Source organism: Charadrius vociferus, unplaced genomic scaffold (assembly GCF_000708025.1).
Source record: "Charadrius vociferus isolate BGI_N301 unplaced genomic scaffold, ASM70802v2 scaffold38, whole genome shotgun sequence".
Taxonomy (NCBI): domain Eukaryota; kingdom Metazoa; phylum Chordata; class Aves; order Charadriiformes; family Charadriidae; genus Charadrius; species Charadrius vociferus.
This window is the reverse complement of record NW_009650176.1, coordinates 3,235,495-3,254,466: the sequence shown is the minus strand read 5'-3', so window position 1 is coordinate 3,254,466 and position 18,972 is coordinate 3,235,495. Positions and strand designations below refer to the sequence as shown.

Below are 18,972 nucleotides of genomic sequence, written 5' to 3'. Positions count from 1 at the left end.
ACATCCCTCTACTGCCCCGCGGTTGTACTGGCCCGTGCCGGGCTCGTTAAAGGAGTGAAGCCAAAATGGGTTTGATCGTTCAGTTCCGTTGCAGTCTCTTGTGAGACGGTTTGCGTTACCTGCAGCATTATTTAACCCTTCTCAACTGGAGAAAACACACGGCTGGTAAGGATGAAATGAATGCTGAAGGCAGTCGGAGGTAATCGGTATCTCTGGGCTTCCCCAAAATAAGGGATATACTAGAACAGGAAAAAAAAAAACCAACAAACCACACCAGATTATAAATGTTATACTGTTATCTGCCCTTCAAGCCCGACATTTGTGCTGTATCATCTGTGACTGCTTCTCTGTATGCAGGGTACGCTAACTCTTGCCATGGGAGCCAAAAACCCTGCCAATAACGGCGGTGGGGACGGGCTCCCGATGGGCGTTGTGCTGGGAGATTTCTGTTACGGGCAGGGATAGAAGCATCGTACCCAATCATTTATTCCAGTCCTGTCTCCTTGCTACAAACAGTATCAGACAGGAGCCTGAAAGTGAAATTAAAAGAATAGCAAACCACTGATCTCGTCCAAAGGTTAATAGCTGGGTTAGGCGAGCAATAGTCCGTACAGGAGACGAGCCCTGTTCTCGTCTCGCTTCGCTCTCTCCCTCACGTACCCCACTGCCTTCTTAAAATGTTTGGTGTCACTTTAATATCTGAGAGCCACGCTTTGGATCAAACGCAGGCTTACCTAAAGCTCCAGTAAGGTTGTTTTTTTTTTTACTTTACCAGCGTTAGTGATCCCTTCACGAGGCTGTCAGCCGCATGAGCATCCTTGGAACAGCGAGGCAGAGCAGCTGCGGGGGTTTATCGTTCTCATCTATTGCAAGAAATCGCATTTAACCTCTTCCCAGGGAGTCGCTTCATGTGTGTGTGTGTTTGTTGGGGAGGTGGATCCTAATTTTATGAAAGTTCAGCTCTTGTGGACAGTGTCTCTGTGTCTGTGATTCTTGGTAGTTAGGTGATGAAAGGGATAGTAAGGCATAGGGCTAAAAGCCAAGTTCTTTTTAGCTCCCGTGGAAACTTTCTGCCATCAGGCGTCACGGTGAACTTCACGTTTTGGGTGATGGACAAAGAGAAGAGGCCTCTCCTCAAATTGGAGTTGCTGAGCACACCCGATTTATGACCCCAGCAGCACTGAAGAGGTGTTAAACTAACCTTTGGACGCTTCTTTGGTCTGCAGATTGCTTTCTTTTTCCTCATTAGTAGTCTGTGATGGACTTTGATAAAGTAATTAAAAACCCACAAGAAAAACTGAGATTATTTTTCAAGGAACGTTATGACATTTGTTTAGCCAGCTGCAATTGTCGTAACAATTGATTGCAAGATTGATGAAAACGCCGAAGAATTTGAAACGTAGGGGATCGATTCTATTGATTTATCCGTAATTACCTAAAGTAGCCTTAATCTGTATTCACATCTAGGTATGGAAATGGGTGAGTTACAAAGGACAGTGCTGTCAGCAGAAAACGAGGGAGGTTCCCATGCTGCAAACCGTGAGACACTGTCAACTTCTGGCCAAATTCAGTCAGAACTTTCACGCTTGACAGGAAAATTTGCCTGCGACGTCCTTTCTCAAACTTCCCATCAGTTGCTTCTCTTTTTTTAAGTATTTCTCTTCCCAAACTGAATGCTTCTTTCAAAAGCAGTGTGGTAGGAAAAAAAAAATAAATCTTCTGTTGTGTTGATTTTTACCACTAGATGAATTCCCATCCCAGGTCAAGTCAAAAAAAGAACTAAGATGACATCTTTGAAGAGACTTTCCTCTTGAATTGTTGACGGCCCATAGGCGTCTTGCGTGGAGTGGGTATGGGGAAAGCCATGTTCCTGCTGAGTTTGGCAGGGCAGAGCCAGGTTTAGTCTCCCCTGAAACCACAGCAGCTGTTGGCCCATGAAAGCACGAGGCTGCCAGCAGAGCTGGGTGGTGAAGCCCAGGGAGAGATCCACCAGCCCTGGCCACCAGGTGAGGCGAGTGAGCGCCTGTGGAGGTGTCCTCTGTGACTGCACGCTTGCTTGGAAGAGCAAATAAACAAATTTTGAGCAAATAACCTCAGGAAGGGAAGGTGATGATATCGGTACCGTAGCAAAGACTTTCTGCATTTTATTGAGCAGCGCATGATAATGAAAAGTGCGTGTTTAATAGCTAACCTGATTGCAGAGATTTCTTCCAGCAGCACTACAACAAATTACGTTTGTTTTAAATTAGAAGATGCTTTGCAAGTTTTTGCCAACTGCCATAATAAGAAACAGTCTCCCTGAATTCAGTATGTCTTCTCCCTTTAGAATATCAGCTTTTGGGTTAGGGGAACACTAATGCTGTCCATTTGCAATTGACGCTACTTTCCCAGTATTGTAGCCTCAGCTAAAAACTCCGAAATTAAATTGTCTTCTAGCATTTCCATTAGAAAACACTATTTCCAAGGTTTTATTACTCTCTCATAAAATTCCCTAGGTGGCGAAATTTAGTATGTAAGGTTATATCCGTGGCTGGAGTTACATCTTAGGTAGAATTTCAAGAGACAAAGTTTACTGGTGCTTTTGAAAATGATTATAGAAGTCTAAAGCTTCTTCTTTTGTGCACTCTGAAAGTCATCAAGAAACTGCAGCCCAGACTTCGGAGTGGTGGTCAAGAAAGGAGGAGAGCGAGGGCAGTCAGATCCTGCCACAGGTTGTCCAAGGAGGTTGCCCAGGGAGGTCCACATCCTTGGAGGCACTCAAAACCCAACTGAGCCACCTGCTCCAGTTTGACCAGAGACCTCCAGAGGCACCTTCCAACCTCAGCATCTCTGTGCTCCTCTGACTCTACTCCAAGTCTGTTAGACAGACAACTACACTTCAGGTTGAGCGTTGCGTTGGTGCTGGCCTCATGCTAAGGATGCTTTTCGTGCCGGGACGTCCTGTCGGTTTTAGATTTTAGTCCCATCTGAGGGGGATTGTGTATCAGCGTAGATCCATCCAGCTGCTGGGCAGGCAGAATACGTCTGCAAGGACGTTTGAATGGGCTGGAAATCCAACCCTTTTTTATACTGTTGATTTCTGTAAACATTCATCATTTCATTGTCCGATGGTGTAACGCTCTTACCTGTCTGTTCTGACAGGGTTCTTCAGTCAATTTGATTTTAAGGTGCGAGATGGCTGTACTGCAAAGGTGGTTTTGGAAAATAATGCGTTGTGCCTGCTCTCTGGTATCTATTATTGGTAGTCAGACCGCAAGTTTGTCCTTCAGAATTTCGTAACTTGCAGTTATTTTTCATTCATCTGTCCCCATTGTTTCAGAGGACACACAGCACGGAATATAAATTAGGAAAGAGGTGTCAGTGATTACAGATAATATGCTAAAACCTTTTCTGAAATATTTATTAGAAAATAGGTTAATAAAGTGACATGGTGCACCTGTGCCAGTGTGGAGCAGACATTATGAGAAGATTATGCTAATGTAAGTATTTAGGAGCAAGTCTTCATTGGGATTACTCGGTGCTGTTATCATAGTCAGACCAGGAATTGTAATTCAAAAGAAAATAAATTATCAGGGTTTTTGTTTCTTATTTTTTAGTTTTCACTGCTCTTTAGCCTGATGAATTAGGGGATATTACAAGGAATCTTTTAAACATTTATGTTTGTTTTTAAAGAGAAACAGAGGTAGACTGGAGAGAGAAGTATCACATACAGAAGCGTAAAATGAAAAGGACTTTGGAAACCTTGTGTGGGCCTGGTATTGTCAGGTCTGGAGGTGTGAAGACGGGTGAAGGATAATAACATCACCAGAAGAGAAAAGAGAGAGAATTTGGGAAGGGAGGAAACTGGGGGGAGATGCACGGAGGGCAGCTACCTTCATGCTCACTCATTTTAGTGAGTTTGACTTTCATTTGACTCGTACAAACTACTCACGTGAGGTCACTACGTATTCTCTGTATTCCAGGGTTAAAATAATTGGAGAGTCACCATACTGTATGCAGTGCCAGTAGAGAAGTGGTTATAGGAGTATATTAAAATACCAGTTTTAATTCATATGTAAGTAAAAAGTTGTTTCAAACTTAACCGTGCTCTGCAACGCTGAGAAGTTGCAAAAGAATTTGAAGGTGTTTGAAATGATTGCTGTTTAAAAGAAGGTTTCGCTATTCATGCTATAGTGAGCGTCTGCTCAGGTTTGGGGTTTGCTTTGGGATTTCAAGGTCTAGGTCTGTTGTTTCATACGCAGCCTGACAAGATAAGAGTAGTCTGTCTCACATAAGCACAGTAAATTTGTCTCCCAGCGAAGCAGAAGCTCGAGCATGGGAAGCATGATGATGTGCAGGAAGGCTGATCAGCTGTAATAAAGCATTCATTATCCTTCCATCTAAATTAACTGAAATGACATCATAATAGTGCCTTTTATAACCTCCCTCCAAATTCCCTTTCTTTTATTGAATTATCAGCTAAACCTAAATTATTTTAAGCTGTATCTGTATATTCTTGTTTAGATAATTATTCTGTCGTTGCGGAAGCCATTCGTTCGTTCCTGCGTCCTTCTACTTTTGATTCTTCACTTCAGGAAAAGTATGAGGGAGTACATTTAGAGGTTGCATTGTTTCATATTTTCCTGTCCTAAGTATTTTGCCTAAGTGCTTACGGTGTAAATCAGCATCCCTGGGCGCTAAAGCTGACTGAATAATGTACAAAATGGAATATATTGTAAGAATGTTTCTACTTTCGCAAGATCTCTCTCTCAATTATTTCTCCAGAAAAGTCTTTCTGCAGAGGCGGTTTGATCTGCGTGTGCGTTACCTGATGAGAGGTGTGTTGCAGCATGGTGCGGCTCCCAGCTTTGCTCGGCTCCTGGAGCTTTTGCAGATACTTTCCGCTGATGTGAGAAGCTGAATGAAGGAAAATGGGGCATAGAATATTTTTAAACATGAGGGAACAAGCAAATCAGGGCACTTGACTAATTAGAAGAGAGAATGGAGGAAGAAAAACCGACTGTACCTGAGGAAAAAAAAAAAAACAAAACAAAAAAAGACTTGTTTGGCACAGTGACTACTGTTACACTTATAAATTGAATCCCTTTGTCCCTTCTTCATTTATTATCGCCAGTTGAAGTCTAGATTTGATATATTTGAACAGCCTCCTGGATTCAGTGAAGTTCTTTGTAGGAAAAAGAGCCTCTCTGCGAAGAGTCAAGCCATTAATTTTTGCAGTGTTTGGTGGAGCAATCTCTAAGCGTGCATCCACAAACCAGTTAACCACCTATGGGCCTGTTGGAAGCGATTAATAATCAATAACAGTAAAAATACCGAGAACTCAGTAGCAGCAATTGAGGTTAGTTCATGGCTTGAATCAGCAGCGTATGAATTGATTTATCGATTCTGGATAGAGAGCCATAAATAGGGAGAAATTACTGAAGAAATTAGGACTAATCCAAGGCAGGACAAGGTGAATGATACCCCACCAGAGCACAGGTGTTTGCTTAACCTCTTTTGTTTGTTCTGTTGGGGTTTTTTTTTGAGAATTTCTGCTCTTGATGACCCCTCGTTAGCATCACAAAGTATTTCCTAATGTCTAGCCTCAGCCATGGTTTTCTGTATCTCCTGTCCTCTTGCTTCCCTCATTGAGCTCTCGGCCATATTTTTGTCACTCTCGAAGTGTGGTGACTTCCACTGAACAATATTCCAGCCGAGGCCTTGCCAGGGCCAAGTAGATGAGAAGAAATATTTCCTGTCTCCCAGTGGACTGTTATCCTAACGGAACCCGGACTGAGCCTTTTGCAGGCTGGTGGCACGTTCGTGCTCGGCTCTTTTACACCCCACCATCTGAGTCAGCACCTCTGTACTGGGCACTGGTGAGGCCCCACCTCAAGTACTGTGTTCAGTTTTGGGCCCCTCACAACAAGAATCATAGAATGGTTTAGGTTGGAAAGGACCTTGAAGATCATCCAGTTCCAACCCCTCTGCCATGGGCAGGGACACCTCCCACCAGCCCAGGTTGCCCAAGACCATGTCCAGCCTGGCCTTGAACACCTCCAGGGATGGGGCCTCAACAGCCTCTCTGGACAACCTGTTCCAGTGCCTCACCACCCTTAAAGAAAGACATTGAGGTGCTGGAGTGTGTACAGAGAAGGGCAACGGAGCTGGTGAGGGGTCTGGTGCACACGTCTGGTGAGGAGGGGCTGAGGGCCCTGGGGGTGTTCAGCCTGGAGAAGAGGAGGCTGAGAGGAGACCTTATCTCTCTACAGCACCCTGAAAGGAGGGGGTAGCGAGGGGAGCAGTCTCTGCTCCCAAGGAACAGGCGGTAAGACAAGATGGAATGGCCTCAAGTTGCACCAGGGGATGGATAATAGGAAGAATTTCTTCCCCAAAAGGGTTGTCAAGCACTGGCACAGGCTGCCCAGGGCAGTGGTGGAGTCGCCATCCCTGGGGGTATTTAAAAGCCGGGTAGACGTGGTGCTGAGGGACATGGGTTCATGGTGGACTTGGCAGTGCCGGGTTAACAGTTGGACTTCATGATCCTAAAGGTCTCTTTCCGCCAAAATGATTCTGCGGTTCGATGACTAACACACCTTTGCAGTCTTCCACTGTGTTAGTGCAATTCCTTGTTCCTTCATCTGGCTTAGGGAGAACTGATAAAGTGGCTTACCAGGAAATACAGAAAATACCAAGAAAACCCGCTGGTGGTGTAGGACCTCACTGTGATGGAAGCTGTCTAAACACGGAGTAAAAGGACAGTCGCTGACTCACAGGACTGAGCTACAACAGCAGAAACACCAGAAAGCTGCTGATGCGTTCGGAGCCATCCCCAGCGCCGCTCATCCCCAGGGGCTTCGCACACATAAACCTCATCTGTCCAGGATGTTAATTGTGTTATTTGGTAGATACTTGTGCCCTTTAGCCGTGGTCATTCTTCCTTCCATATATCCTGAAGTGACTTCCTTCTGTAATCATATTCCTTCTATTCCAATCCCATCACAGGAAATGTTAATTTCCTTCTTTTAATTGGGTTGATAAAGTCTTTTGTCTAACAAATCTTCTCCAATATGTTAGCGTTAGATTTTGTTGCTGTGTGTGACATTCTCGGTGTTGTAGCAGAGTACATCGTGATCGGTTCCAGTCTCTGAACTTCTCTCTTTTTCGAGGTTTAACTTTTGTGGCTCTTCTTGACACGAATAATGTATTCTTTGTTAACGGAAACCGAACTTCAAGAAGAGCACTTCTTTTTAGGCACACGCAACTGGAAGCTAATCTTCATTATTAATTGCAACAAGATAAGGTATGCCGCTGCAGATTGATGTTCTCCATCTCAGCACAGGAGATAGATTTGATTACTTGTCTGTTGGCCCTGGGATGTCCGAGCACACCTTCCACCCTTACGCGTGTCAGCAGCAGCCAATTTCTTCTTTTGGTTTAATTCTGCCTATTCTGAAGAGCCACATTTCCCTCAGTTTTTTCAGTTTCTCTAACTTTGCCAGTGAAGTTACTGAAAAATGGCAGTACCTGCATTGGTGGAGGAGGAGGAGGATTAAGCTGACACCCGGAGTGTGTTTTGGATTTTATTTGAGCGTAAACCGGAACCGTTGTTACCTTCCTGAGTTGCAGCAAACTTCACAGGCGATAACGTACCGTTTCTTAGATTATAGCTGAGAGTTCATCGAGCAAAATTGTTTTCTATCCACGTGATCTCTTCAGGGTAGTTACCTTTCTGTCTGATTAACCATAGGACTGAGCGTCGTACCAGAACGGTGAAGCGATGCCAACCTAACCAGCTTACTTTTGCCCTGCAGCCCTTTCTCTGTTGTTACTACTTCTGATTCTTTTTGACCGAATTGCAGCTCATTCACAGGGTGGTGTTTGAAATACTTACCTTTTTTCTCAGCTGCCAGCCCTCCTCACCCTTGTGCCGGTATGGAAGAGATGACGAGGTGGGCAGGAGTACACAGAGTGGTAGTCCGCCATCTCAGCCTGATAGAGAACTATATTTATGCAAAATGCAGTCTCTATTCTTAAAATTAACCTCATCAGGTAAAAATCATCGTGATTTTGCTGTTTCCTCTTGGCACTGGATGTGAGCCGCGAGCTTAGCCACGAGAAGGTCATTCCACTGACTTTGGTTGTGCCGGGAGATTGTGGTACTTAAATTGGTTGCTGATTAATTTACTTCATAACTTCCCTTTTCCTGAGTTAAATCTGGATTATTCAGGGTGGATCTGACTGCTAGTGTGCCGTCCCAGTCATGTTTGACTCTGCAGGACCATGATCTGGAGTAGGCATAGTTGGCTGCCCCCCGTGTTGTAGTAAAGGAACTGTCAATATTTCCACAAATCCATTCGGTACTGGTGGAAACAGGCACAAAATCCTCATTGACTTACGTTTGATTTGCAACTGAAGATATGCTGTTACAGTAAAATATTGTTACCTTTCAGTGGGACAAGAACTGGGCTTTCTTCAGTGGCGTACGTTAGGAAGTGTTTTATCCAGTAGCGGAGGGATGGAGTGTGCCATGAAATGAAATCAAAATTAAAATGGGGTTTGAATAATTCAAAAATCAACACTTAAATCTCTGCGTCTCTTCTTTTGATGTCCTTTTGTAGGAAGTTGGAAGGAATACCGACCTTCCTAAAGCAGCCCGAGGAGAGAGGTGGCGCACGGGCTGCGAGAGGATGGGGTTGTTTAATTACAGCTACGGTTTAACAGATGTGCCGTGGTTTGGTCCTTTTGCAGCTGCAATGTACAGTACATTCTGCGTTATTTGTTCTTTATTGGTACGCACTAGAATTAATATAGGGGAAAAATGAGAGTTACAATTTAAAGAAAAATAATGGTATATAAAGTAATGAGATTGTTCGAAAGCTTAATTAGATGGAGCAGATTGAATGCATTACGGTGATGCCTTGAGGCAACATAATTAAATTGTAGGCATAATCCTCCCTGTATTGGAACTGATTTTATCTTCATAAGGCAAGGAGCGTTAGATGGCCTTTCCTACTATGTTAAATTACTAATTCTTCTAGAAGACTTACGGATCTCATAGTATTATCAGACTTTAAAACCACAAAACAGGGTATAAGTCTACATACCAAGCTCTTGATGTTCTGATTACATGGATAGCTTCAGTTTCAATCTTAGTATATGCTACAGCTCAGTAATTGAATCATAGATCTAAAATGCATGTATCTGCAGTGTATTGTTGTGTACGCGGAATTCACCCCATTTATAAAATATCCTAATAAAGTTCTTTTCTTCTGACAAAGATACTGGTGAAAAACGTGCAGAAGTGCTGTTCCTGAAATGCATCTCTGCGTGTGCTGGGTGCGGGTGCGCAGACGCCTGTGGCATCTGAGCTGTAAAGAGTAATATTGGAAAATGTATGGATGTGTGTACACCTACATATATGTATGCATTTATTTTTCCCACGTAATCATTTGGTTTACGTATTCTTTTGTCTTTTAGATTTTCTTTTGTATTTTCTTTTATAAATTTAATTTTTATTTTCACGTTTGGATACTTTCCTTCACCTCCACTACACTACTCTGGGTGCGATCTGACTTTATCGCACAGATACATCCCAGCGGCATCAAAATTTTTGCCTTGTTTTATTAAGTTAGTATACATAAATAATCTCTCTTAGCATCCCGATGCCCGTGTGTTATCTAGAGGCTTCATTTCTCTTGGGTTGCCAAACATTTAGCTCAATATGAATCTTTTTCAGGATAGAGATCACTAGGTATCTTAAATTCAGTAAAAGATCTTTCTAACTGCCTCTGCTGGTTTGTTTTAAATAATTCTGATATTTGTTTGTCATCCTGTAGAAAGATTAAGTTTGTTATTTGCATTTGATAGTGAACTCTCTTTTTACAGATTGCTATTATGGAAGGGAGGAGAGTAATACATGTCATGAGTGGGCTTTATCGTTGCTGGTACTTTCGGGAGCCATAAATCTCTACCCCAGTCTGCTTAAAAGACAAGCTCATTTGTCTGGGCATTAGCTGGCAGTTTCCTAGCATAAATTTGAAGTTTTCAGGAGGAATCTAATGTTTATTTTGAAAATGGAGATTAGGGTACCAAAGAATAATATGTTTACTTTTCAGCACCATGAATATGTAGTGACCTACTTACACTATACCATTTGGTTTTATTTTTAAAGCTTGTCAAGGCAACTCCTGGTGCAATTTAGGAAGCATCCTTTTCAGAAAAGCAATAAACTACGCTGGGTACTAAATTAGCATTTCAGAAGTAGAACAGTGAACAACGTTTTGAAGATTGTCCTTCAACGGCATTTTTATGTGTTATTGTGCCATAAGTAAAATAGTGTTTGCTGCACGTGTTCAGACATGTTTTACTTGAGTTAAACTACAGCCAAGTGCAGATCCAGGTTAGATACACCACCACGAGGCTGTAACTTTAAAAATGTATAGACTTTTTTTCTAATAAACTGAATAGTTAATGACCTCTTGATTGTCATGAGATATTTTAAAGGCAAGTGATTTTATCCAAAACATTCCTTGTGTTTCAGCGTATGCTAATTTACTTGATTAATTTTGAGAACATCTGCATATAATTCTGTATACTTACCAGTGGTGAGATCGCACTGCTTTTCAAGTAACAGCTACGACTTTCACTTTCCAGACAGACTCAGATTTTTCTCTAATTGGGATGCCAAATGTACAAAGGTACCACAGAAGAGTGTGTAATTATGTAATTTTCTCTTGATCTTTCAGAGTCTTCCTGCGAGCAATTAATCAGTATGCAGATATGCTCAACAAAAAATTTCTCGATCAAGCCAACTTTGAGTTACAGGTAAGAAAAAACCACCAGTGTCTTGGGGACTAATGTTAATGTTATAATAAATTTCTGCCCTAAACGCATAGTTTTGGTGTATGTATGTGTTGTCGTGAACCCCGGGTGACCAGTTAGCCCAGTTCAGTCATTTTAGGCTCAGCAGGTGTGTACGATCCATTGGTGTCTTGTGGGTCTTGTCATAGAAAAGCAACAAATCTCCCCCAGAGCATCGCAGAAAACTCCTCCTTTCCTTCAGGAACAGCGAAAAGGGGCGTCCTCCCCATTTCTGCAGCAGATGCTTTAGCAGAATTCTTGCCTCAAATGTGGAGCCCGAGTGCCCTGCTGAGGAGGAACGTGCTGGTTTAGGTCACTTCTAGCTCAAGATCCTTCTCTTCCTTTTTTTTTGTATTTATGTGTTCACATGTAATTTTACTTGAATCATCAAAACACGATCGATTAGGATTTGGAGATGGGAAACGTAAACACAACGAGGAGATGTACTAAGAATATACCAAGAAACGCCGTCTCTGTGGTGTCTGTTATTTTCGCTTTTAAATATTTATGTGCATAATTTAGATACTTCTGAGGTGTTTTGTAGGTGCGCAGAAAAACATTTCAGAGAATTAATGGTGTCTATTCTTGTCGTTTTGGGGGCTTTCAGCTTTGGAACAACTACTTCCACCTGGCTGTTGCTTTTCTCACACAAGAGTCTTTACAACTGGAGAATTTTTCAAGTGCTAAAAGAGCAAAAATACTTAACAAGTAAGTCCTATTCGTCATCTAAATCATGGACAAGAACTTGAGGTCTATTAACATAATTTTAGTTTAGTTTCTTAGCTAAACCCATTCAAATTGAGATGCAATCATGGTATAATGAAAGGTTGGTTTTAAAAACATGAATCAAGTATCGCATGTGTTTCTACCCTTGAATCAAGATCTAAATTACATGATTCATTACTGATGAAGACAGTATTTTATACTGCAGGATGTTCATAAAGTCAAGACTTTTCAGATGTATTAACATATTATAAAACTGAATTTTTAAATCGCTTTAGCTTTGTGCTTATTCTAATCTCATTTTACGTGTGCTCTTTATTGCTTAATCCCAAATGGCCTTTTAGAGTGAATTTTTGTTAACTACAGCCAGTTTCGCTGCGATATCCCTGAAGAAAGGGTTTGTATAACTGCAGTCGTGTATGCTTTCTTGGTTAAAAGGGATTACATTGCCTACCTCTGAACGGGGAGCTTGAACTACCCGATTGCTGTTCGGAATCCCACAGCAAATGAAACCTGTCAAAAGAAAAAAGACTGCAAAAAAAGACTGGCGCATGAATATTTTGTTTAACCGTATGCATTTCTCCTAAATTTCATTGGGGTTCCAGTGTAGTGGACCTCATCATTAATTAACTAAACGCTGAACCGGTTATGTGTTTTTGCATACGGCGTGTGGGTTCTCTTTCTGTGTCACTATATTTGTAAAGAGCGCCTGCAAAAGCGGGTTGTTCCCACGGGCAATCACGATCCCACAGATAATGCACAAAAATGGGGAGTTTCAAACCTGATTCCCTGAGCAAGTGTAGCTCAGACTCCTTGTGTGTACAGTGTACATTATGGATCTATGTAGAGAAAGAATCACAGAATCATAGAATGGTTTAGGTTGGAAGGACCTTGAAGATCATCCAGTTCCAACCCCCCTGCCCTGGGCAGGGACACCTCCCACCAGCCCAGGTTGCCCAAGGCCACCTCCAGCCTGGCCTTGAACACCTCCAGGGATGGGGCCTCAACAACCTCTCTGGGCAACTTGTGCCAGTGCCTCACCACCCTCACAGTGAAAAACTTCTTCCGAATGTTTAATCTAAACCTGCCCTCTTCCAGTTTATAGCCATTCCCCCTCGTCCTGTCACTACATGCCCCAGTAAAAAGTCCCTCCCCAGCTCTCCTGGAGCCCCTTTAGGTACTGGAAGGCCGCAATAAGATCTCCCCGGAGCCTTCTCTTCTCCAGGCTGAACAGCCCCAACTCTCTCAGCCTCTCCTCATAGGAGAGGTGCTCCAGCCCTCGGATCATCCTCGTGGCTCTCCTCTGGACGTGCTCCAACAGGTCCATGTCCTTCTTATGTTGGGGACTGCAGAGCGGGACGCAGTACTCCAGGTGTGGAATAGGGGGGCAGAATCACCTCCTTTAGGTCTGCTGGCCGCACTTCTTTTGATGCAACCCACCTTCACCTTCTACACTGAAGCCTTTTTGTCTATTATTATGCTGAGAGAGATCACGGTGAGAACGGGTAGAGTTTATCAATGCTGCCACGAGAAGGCTTTTTGCTGTCGCTGTGTAGGTCGTGGGCTTTGACCAGAAAAACCAGGGCTCTGTGCCCTATCTTTTGGTTTGGTTTTTTTTTTGGCACCAAAGTTTTCCCCTTCGAACTCGTCCACTCCATCGTGAGTTTTGAGGAGCTTCTTTTGGAAACTGTGCTGTATCTGAGTGTTGAAACAGAATTTTTAAGCACTGCATGAGCCAATATATGTACGTGTGACTCGTGGGGCTTCCTTGATGAAACAGGAATATTTACAAGTTCAGTGCAAAAGTGATGTCAAGCAGAGCTCAGGCGTTTGCACTTGTGCTATAAATATCATAAATAACATTATAGTTATGCATTTGCAAGAGGAAATCGAGGTGGTTTTGTAGAGCCAGGTAAGTTTTATTTCATTATATTTAGAATTTATGGGACGAAATGGTTTTGTGCAAGATGGGACCAGTGATGCAATTTCACTTTTGTAATTAAGAGTATAAAGGATATTTGCAAAAGGCAGAGCGCTCCAATCGATTAGCCAGCAGAGCGATCAAAGCCGGGGCTGCCGTCGGTCTCCCCTCGCTCTCTGTCCGACGTTGGTCTGCATCTATGGGGCATTGTAGTTCAGATCCGACTCCTGAACGAAAAAACAACAGCTGAGCTGTAATTGGACTGGAAAATACCGTCAAATGTATTTGCGGACTGATATTCCTCTTTGTGAGGACTGGAACCTTCGGCAGAAATTTTCTTCAAGTGATTTTTATATTAAACGGAGCAGTACAGCTCGCTGAAGGAATTCAGGAAATCAGCAGACATTTGTCTCTGCTAATATAAGTAAATAGATCAAGTCATTTGAAGCGGTTACTTAATGAAGTTTGCTAAATTATAAATCTCTGTTTATAATGATTTTACAAGTTGTTATTTTCAGTTTAATCGTGTTTTGGAGACAGAGATCAAGACCATAAATTCTTCAAGATGCAATAAATGTATGGTCTGGAAGCACTAACTTTTAATTGCTATGTGAAACCGCTACCGGTTCTGTGCCAAAGGGATATAATTAATCGGTTAATCCAGTATCACACTCACCCATCTTTTTAAGTATATATTTCAATTAGTATGTCAAATATTTAATAATTAAAAATTTAATTATTGTAATTTGTAGGTTTTGCTAAACATTGTGTTTAAGCATTAGATAATAACAGGTTCTTAATGATGCAGAAGAATCTCTTTAATCCGTATTAATGATAGGGTATCTCAGTATTATCCCACAGAAATCCCACAAGTTGCCAGATATTACCACTTTCCTAATCTTGTTAGTTAAGTAATGATCTTTAACATACAAATATTCTGTGTAGCAAATACATTCTTATATATTTGCTCATTATGGTTCTGATCCCCTCATTAATGAAGACAATCGGATGTTTTCCATTCGTTACGCTTTCCCGGTATTAACGTGGAGAGGGGGGGGCGGATTAAAATAAGGCTGATGGGAGATGGGAGGTGTTGGTGCCACCGCGTTTGCAGCAGAGCAGAGGGGGGGCAGTGGCGATGCTGAAGGGTGGGCTCCCCCCTCCGCCCTCGGTCATTAGCTGGCACCGCTCGCTTTTGGTCGAGGCCAGGCAGGACACCAAATCCCCTCGGAACATAGAAACCTCCTCTTCCCAATTTTGCGCGTCGAGGTACAAGTTGTCACACGATGGTCCTTGTTGTATTTTGTAGGACAATGCTATGCTAAGAAGGTGTATAAAAATAAAATACAGCCTTAGGCTGCGAAGCTCTCTGTTACGCTTCCTCCAGCCATTACTGTTTGAAAAATAGAAGATGCTCACAAATAATCTCTGTGACCACCCAGTGTCCTGAAGGACGGTTAGGTAATCTGAAAACACGGCAAAGAGAGGTTTTGCACAGGTAAATGTCGAGTGCGTGTCCTTCCTTTAGTAAGTATGACCACAGAAATTGAAATTTGAGGTCTTTTGAGGGAGAGCAAGTCACACAAGGTGAGGAGCAGAAGCTGCTGGAAGAGGGTTATTTGGCAATGTCCAACGTTTGCGGGAGCATCGCCGAGCTGGCGAGGGAGTCCGGCTCATCCTACTGAATGGGTTGGATTTGGAGAACCTGCTCTGTAATTTCAAATCTCTTTGAATGCCAATCAGATTTTGAACTGAAATGTTTCTGCTTATTGGTATTTTGATTCTCTTTTTTTTTTTTTTTTTTTTAATGGTGGGTTTATTTTCCTTTTTAAGGTACGGTGATATGAGAAGGCAGATTGGGTTTGAAATCAGGGACATGTGGTATAACCTGGGTAAGTAGCCTGAGCACTTATTGCTTAATGCTTTCACTCGGTGTTTGTCTAAACCAAATTAGAGGTGAAATGAACTTGCTTTCTCTTGAAATAATGCTAGGCTTCCAGAGGGAATTTAAAAAGCAGGTGATTTCAAAACTAGAGCTTCCTCTGCGTGCTTATTTTGCCATCTGGGAAGATATACAACTGTAGTCAATGTTTAGCTATCTTCTGTTTTTTCATGGTGTCCAACCTCAGGCTAAATGGAAATAAATTGTTATGGTAATACCTGTTGAATGTGGGGTTTTTTTTCTGCTTAAATATATATGTACACGCACATATATGTATAGGCATATATATACACACAGATACCCGTGGATGCAGTAACTGGGACTGTAGCAAAATGAGTGTGTCCAAGGGGTATCAGCAACTTAGCCTGGAAGTGCTATTTAAAGTCTGGTTTTTCAGTCTTGTTTGGCTGCAGGAGAGCGACTCGGGGAGATGAGCAAAGAATGGGAACTTGGGCATCCCTGGAGTTCGTAGGTAAATTGGGCATACCTGACTATCTCAAGTCTGCGCTGTTCTGTGGGTGTAATTTAGCTATACGGGGATTGAATTTCGTGAGAAACTGAGTATTTACTGTTACCTGAGTGTACTTATCTGCCAGATTGCATTTTCCTGAGCCTAACAGCGGAGACACTTCCGCTCTCCTGAGTTTTATCAAAAGTTCCTTAAATTATCAGAAATAAATGCATTTGCCACTTCACTTCTATCTCTAGCTGAACTGTTGTTGCTGAAACTTGAAAAAAAAATCGGCATATATAAGAGAAGGGCACGCAAGGGTTCATCGGTATTTGCTATCGCAGAGTTTGCATCCGCTCTGCTGGGATGATGAGAAAAGGCTTCTGAGAGCAGCCGAGTTCACTTTTCATTAGAAGCATCTTTCGTGAATTAAGGGGCTGGAGAAAGGATTAAAGCGTGGTACACACCTGATGCGTGACTGGACAGACAGCTAATAACATCGGTGTGGTGCCTGACGCGGCGTCAGGACGCTGACAGCCCCTCAGCAATTAGCCAAATCCTTCCCCGTTCCGGGCGTACAGCCCTGTACTCAGCTGTTATCTTTACTAATTCCTCTAAAATCTTCGGTTTCTTAAACCTCTTGTGCTTTTCCTGGAATTTACCGAGCAGATTTTAGAAGGGTTTGCGTACGTAGATAGACATCTGGCTGCTCTTACGTGAGGTTATTTTATTCAGTGTGGGGACTGGGGAGCGCATCGTGGTTTTTCCTCCTGCCGCTGGCACTGCCTGCTCTTGGACAAGTTATTTAGTTGCTCTGGCATTCAGTTTTTCACCATTAATAGTAATTTCCCCTGGAGTTTTGTGACTCGATCGGCATGGGGGGTGGTGTTTTCTTCGATATTGCTTTCTGTGCTGTCACGAAAGCCTTTTTATTTTTAATAGAGTTTTTATAAACCGAGATTATCCAGGTAGATGACTCGGTGACCTCCTCTCGCTCTAACGCCTGTGATTCTCTAAGTGGCTGGGATCATTAATGCTGAAATCTCACATGTTGAGGGAGGCGGTAAATTACTGCTCTTCCCAACAAAAGCGGCGAGAGAAAGGTAAATGGGAGGCAGGACCCCAATCCGAGGCGGCCTTTGTGCTTCTCCTAATGAGCAGCTTGCTTTTTCTTGTCTTCTCTGTAATACAGGCAGTCCATGCTGATCATGTTCAACTTCGGGCTCTTCACCGATCTCCTGTATGTCACAGCATCAATTAAGAAAGGATTCTGACATACCACCGCGGGGGAATTGATTGGGGGGCGCTTGACACTTTTATCTTAGAAGTTGCACTACATTAGTCAAATTATTAATGTATATGCTCAGAAAAAAAGTCAGGAGTGAAAAGCTATAATTCTTGCATATAATTTTTATGACTATGCCATTGTGCATAAGATATGACGAAGCCAAACAACCCTGACTTTTGATTTATGGATTAAAGGGTATGGGTAAGCCTCAAAAATTAATATTTTGTCTCATCAGGTTTTGTTCCTAAGTACCATGATTAACGTATAATGCCTACTGAGTTAAAACTCCCCCGTCGGGGACCAGGTAGTCCTGTAGCTGTAAGGCACATCTGAGAGTATAATTTATTTTCTGAAATTAAATAGTAAAATAGAAATTCTAAAAGTTTTCTCCTTGTCCGTGTTTCTTATGCAGCGTTGGCTGCAATATTCATACCTTTACAAGTAGAAAAAAAGAAAAAGAGAGAGCACGTATAGTGGAGAGCAACACTAGCTGTGTGCGCACGCTTCTAAGACCTGTAATTTAGGAATAAGATTTTTGTTTTAAACGGGGAACCACCTGTGAGAGATCCAGCCTGACAGATTTTGTATTTAAGTCCCAGTTGTAGCTGATACCCCGCTAGGTTTGATGGTGACGGCTTTGGATTTGAGCGCTCCGACGCAGCAGCACTGAGGAGGGTTTCGGGGAGCCGTGTCCCGGGGCGCCGAGCTCCCACTGCTCTGCCTTTCTGAAAGCTCTGAAAGCCTTTTATTTTCCTGCGTGCACCAAACCCAGCAGCCGTTACTCTCCGTAGGCTTTTTTCCCTCCATACCACAACCTGAACTTCAAAATAATGTATTATTTGGAGTCACTGTCGTGTTGGAACTGGAGCTCCTTAGGACTCGATGAGACAGTAAGTATCAGAGAAGCGTAAAACAAGCTGTGGCCTCTGTCTTGAAAATGTGGGAATTCAAAATATGTGCACTTAAAAGCGTGATGTAATGCAGTTTAACATACACAAAACACAGTTTGACACAAGGTCATGTGTACTCGTTTTCAATGGTTAATGGTTTCAACAGTTACACGTTAAAGAAATTGTATTGCCGTTAATAATGTCCTTGTGGTAAAGGTGGTCAAGGAAAGCCACCTCAGAGAACATTGCTTTGATTGTTGACATCTGAACCAGCGAGAGGGAGATGGAAAAGTGAAATTCCTGAAGACGAAGTGAAATGGGTTGTTGCTGCTGCTGCTACTGCTGCTGCTGTCCTCCGGCAAGCTGCCCACCCGCCCGGCCCTTCCCCCCACGTCCTCAGCATCCAAAAAGGTGTCTCGACAGAGACGTTCACGTTGTTGAAGGAAAGCCAAGGCTAAAAATAGACCTGAACTTGGAGCGTTATATAAATAGGAGTCATTACGGATAACACTCTCTGAATTAGTCATGCGTGTTCAGAGCTGACCCAAGTGAGAGGTGAGGTTGCTGGCAAATTATTCAGTGGGGTTTTTTTATGGCCCAATTTAAATTAGAAGAACCTGGGAAATAAAAATCACACGTTAGCCGATAAAGCGAGCTCCTTGGGTTTGGTTCGCGTGATGGGGTCTGTTCTGCTGTGGGAGCGGTCGGGGGGAGCGCATCTCGTGGCGAGGCAGAAGCCGCTGCAAGGGGAAGTTTTTGCATCTTCCAAAGAATACTTTTTCTTTTTTTTTTGCCTGTGGTTCTTAAAGCAGCTGCACAATTTGGTTTTCAGAAGAGAATCCTCAATTTTCTTCCGGACTTGTCGCATTTTGAGTCTCTGCGTGGGAGTTCCCACTCTCCCGGGGGAAAAAAAAA

General features: G+C 42.8%; 1 protein-coding gene across 1 annotated transcript in view; it reads left to right on the top strand.

Moving 5' to 3' along the window:
* The window catches only part of DOCK1 (dedicator of cytokinesis 1), a 304,390-nt gene that overhangs the window by 202,258 nt on the left and 83,160 nt on the right, over positions 1–18,972 (top strand). Inside the window, exons 30-32 of the mRNA XM_009892748.1 lie at positions 10,728–10,806; positions 11,450–11,550; positions 15,320–15,378. Coding sequence (XP_009891050.1) covers positions 10,728–10,806; positions 11,450–11,550; positions 15,320–15,378 — 239 coding nt within the window. The remainder of the gene's footprint in view (positions 1–10,727; positions 10,807–11,449; positions 11,551–15,319; positions 15,379–18,972) is intronic.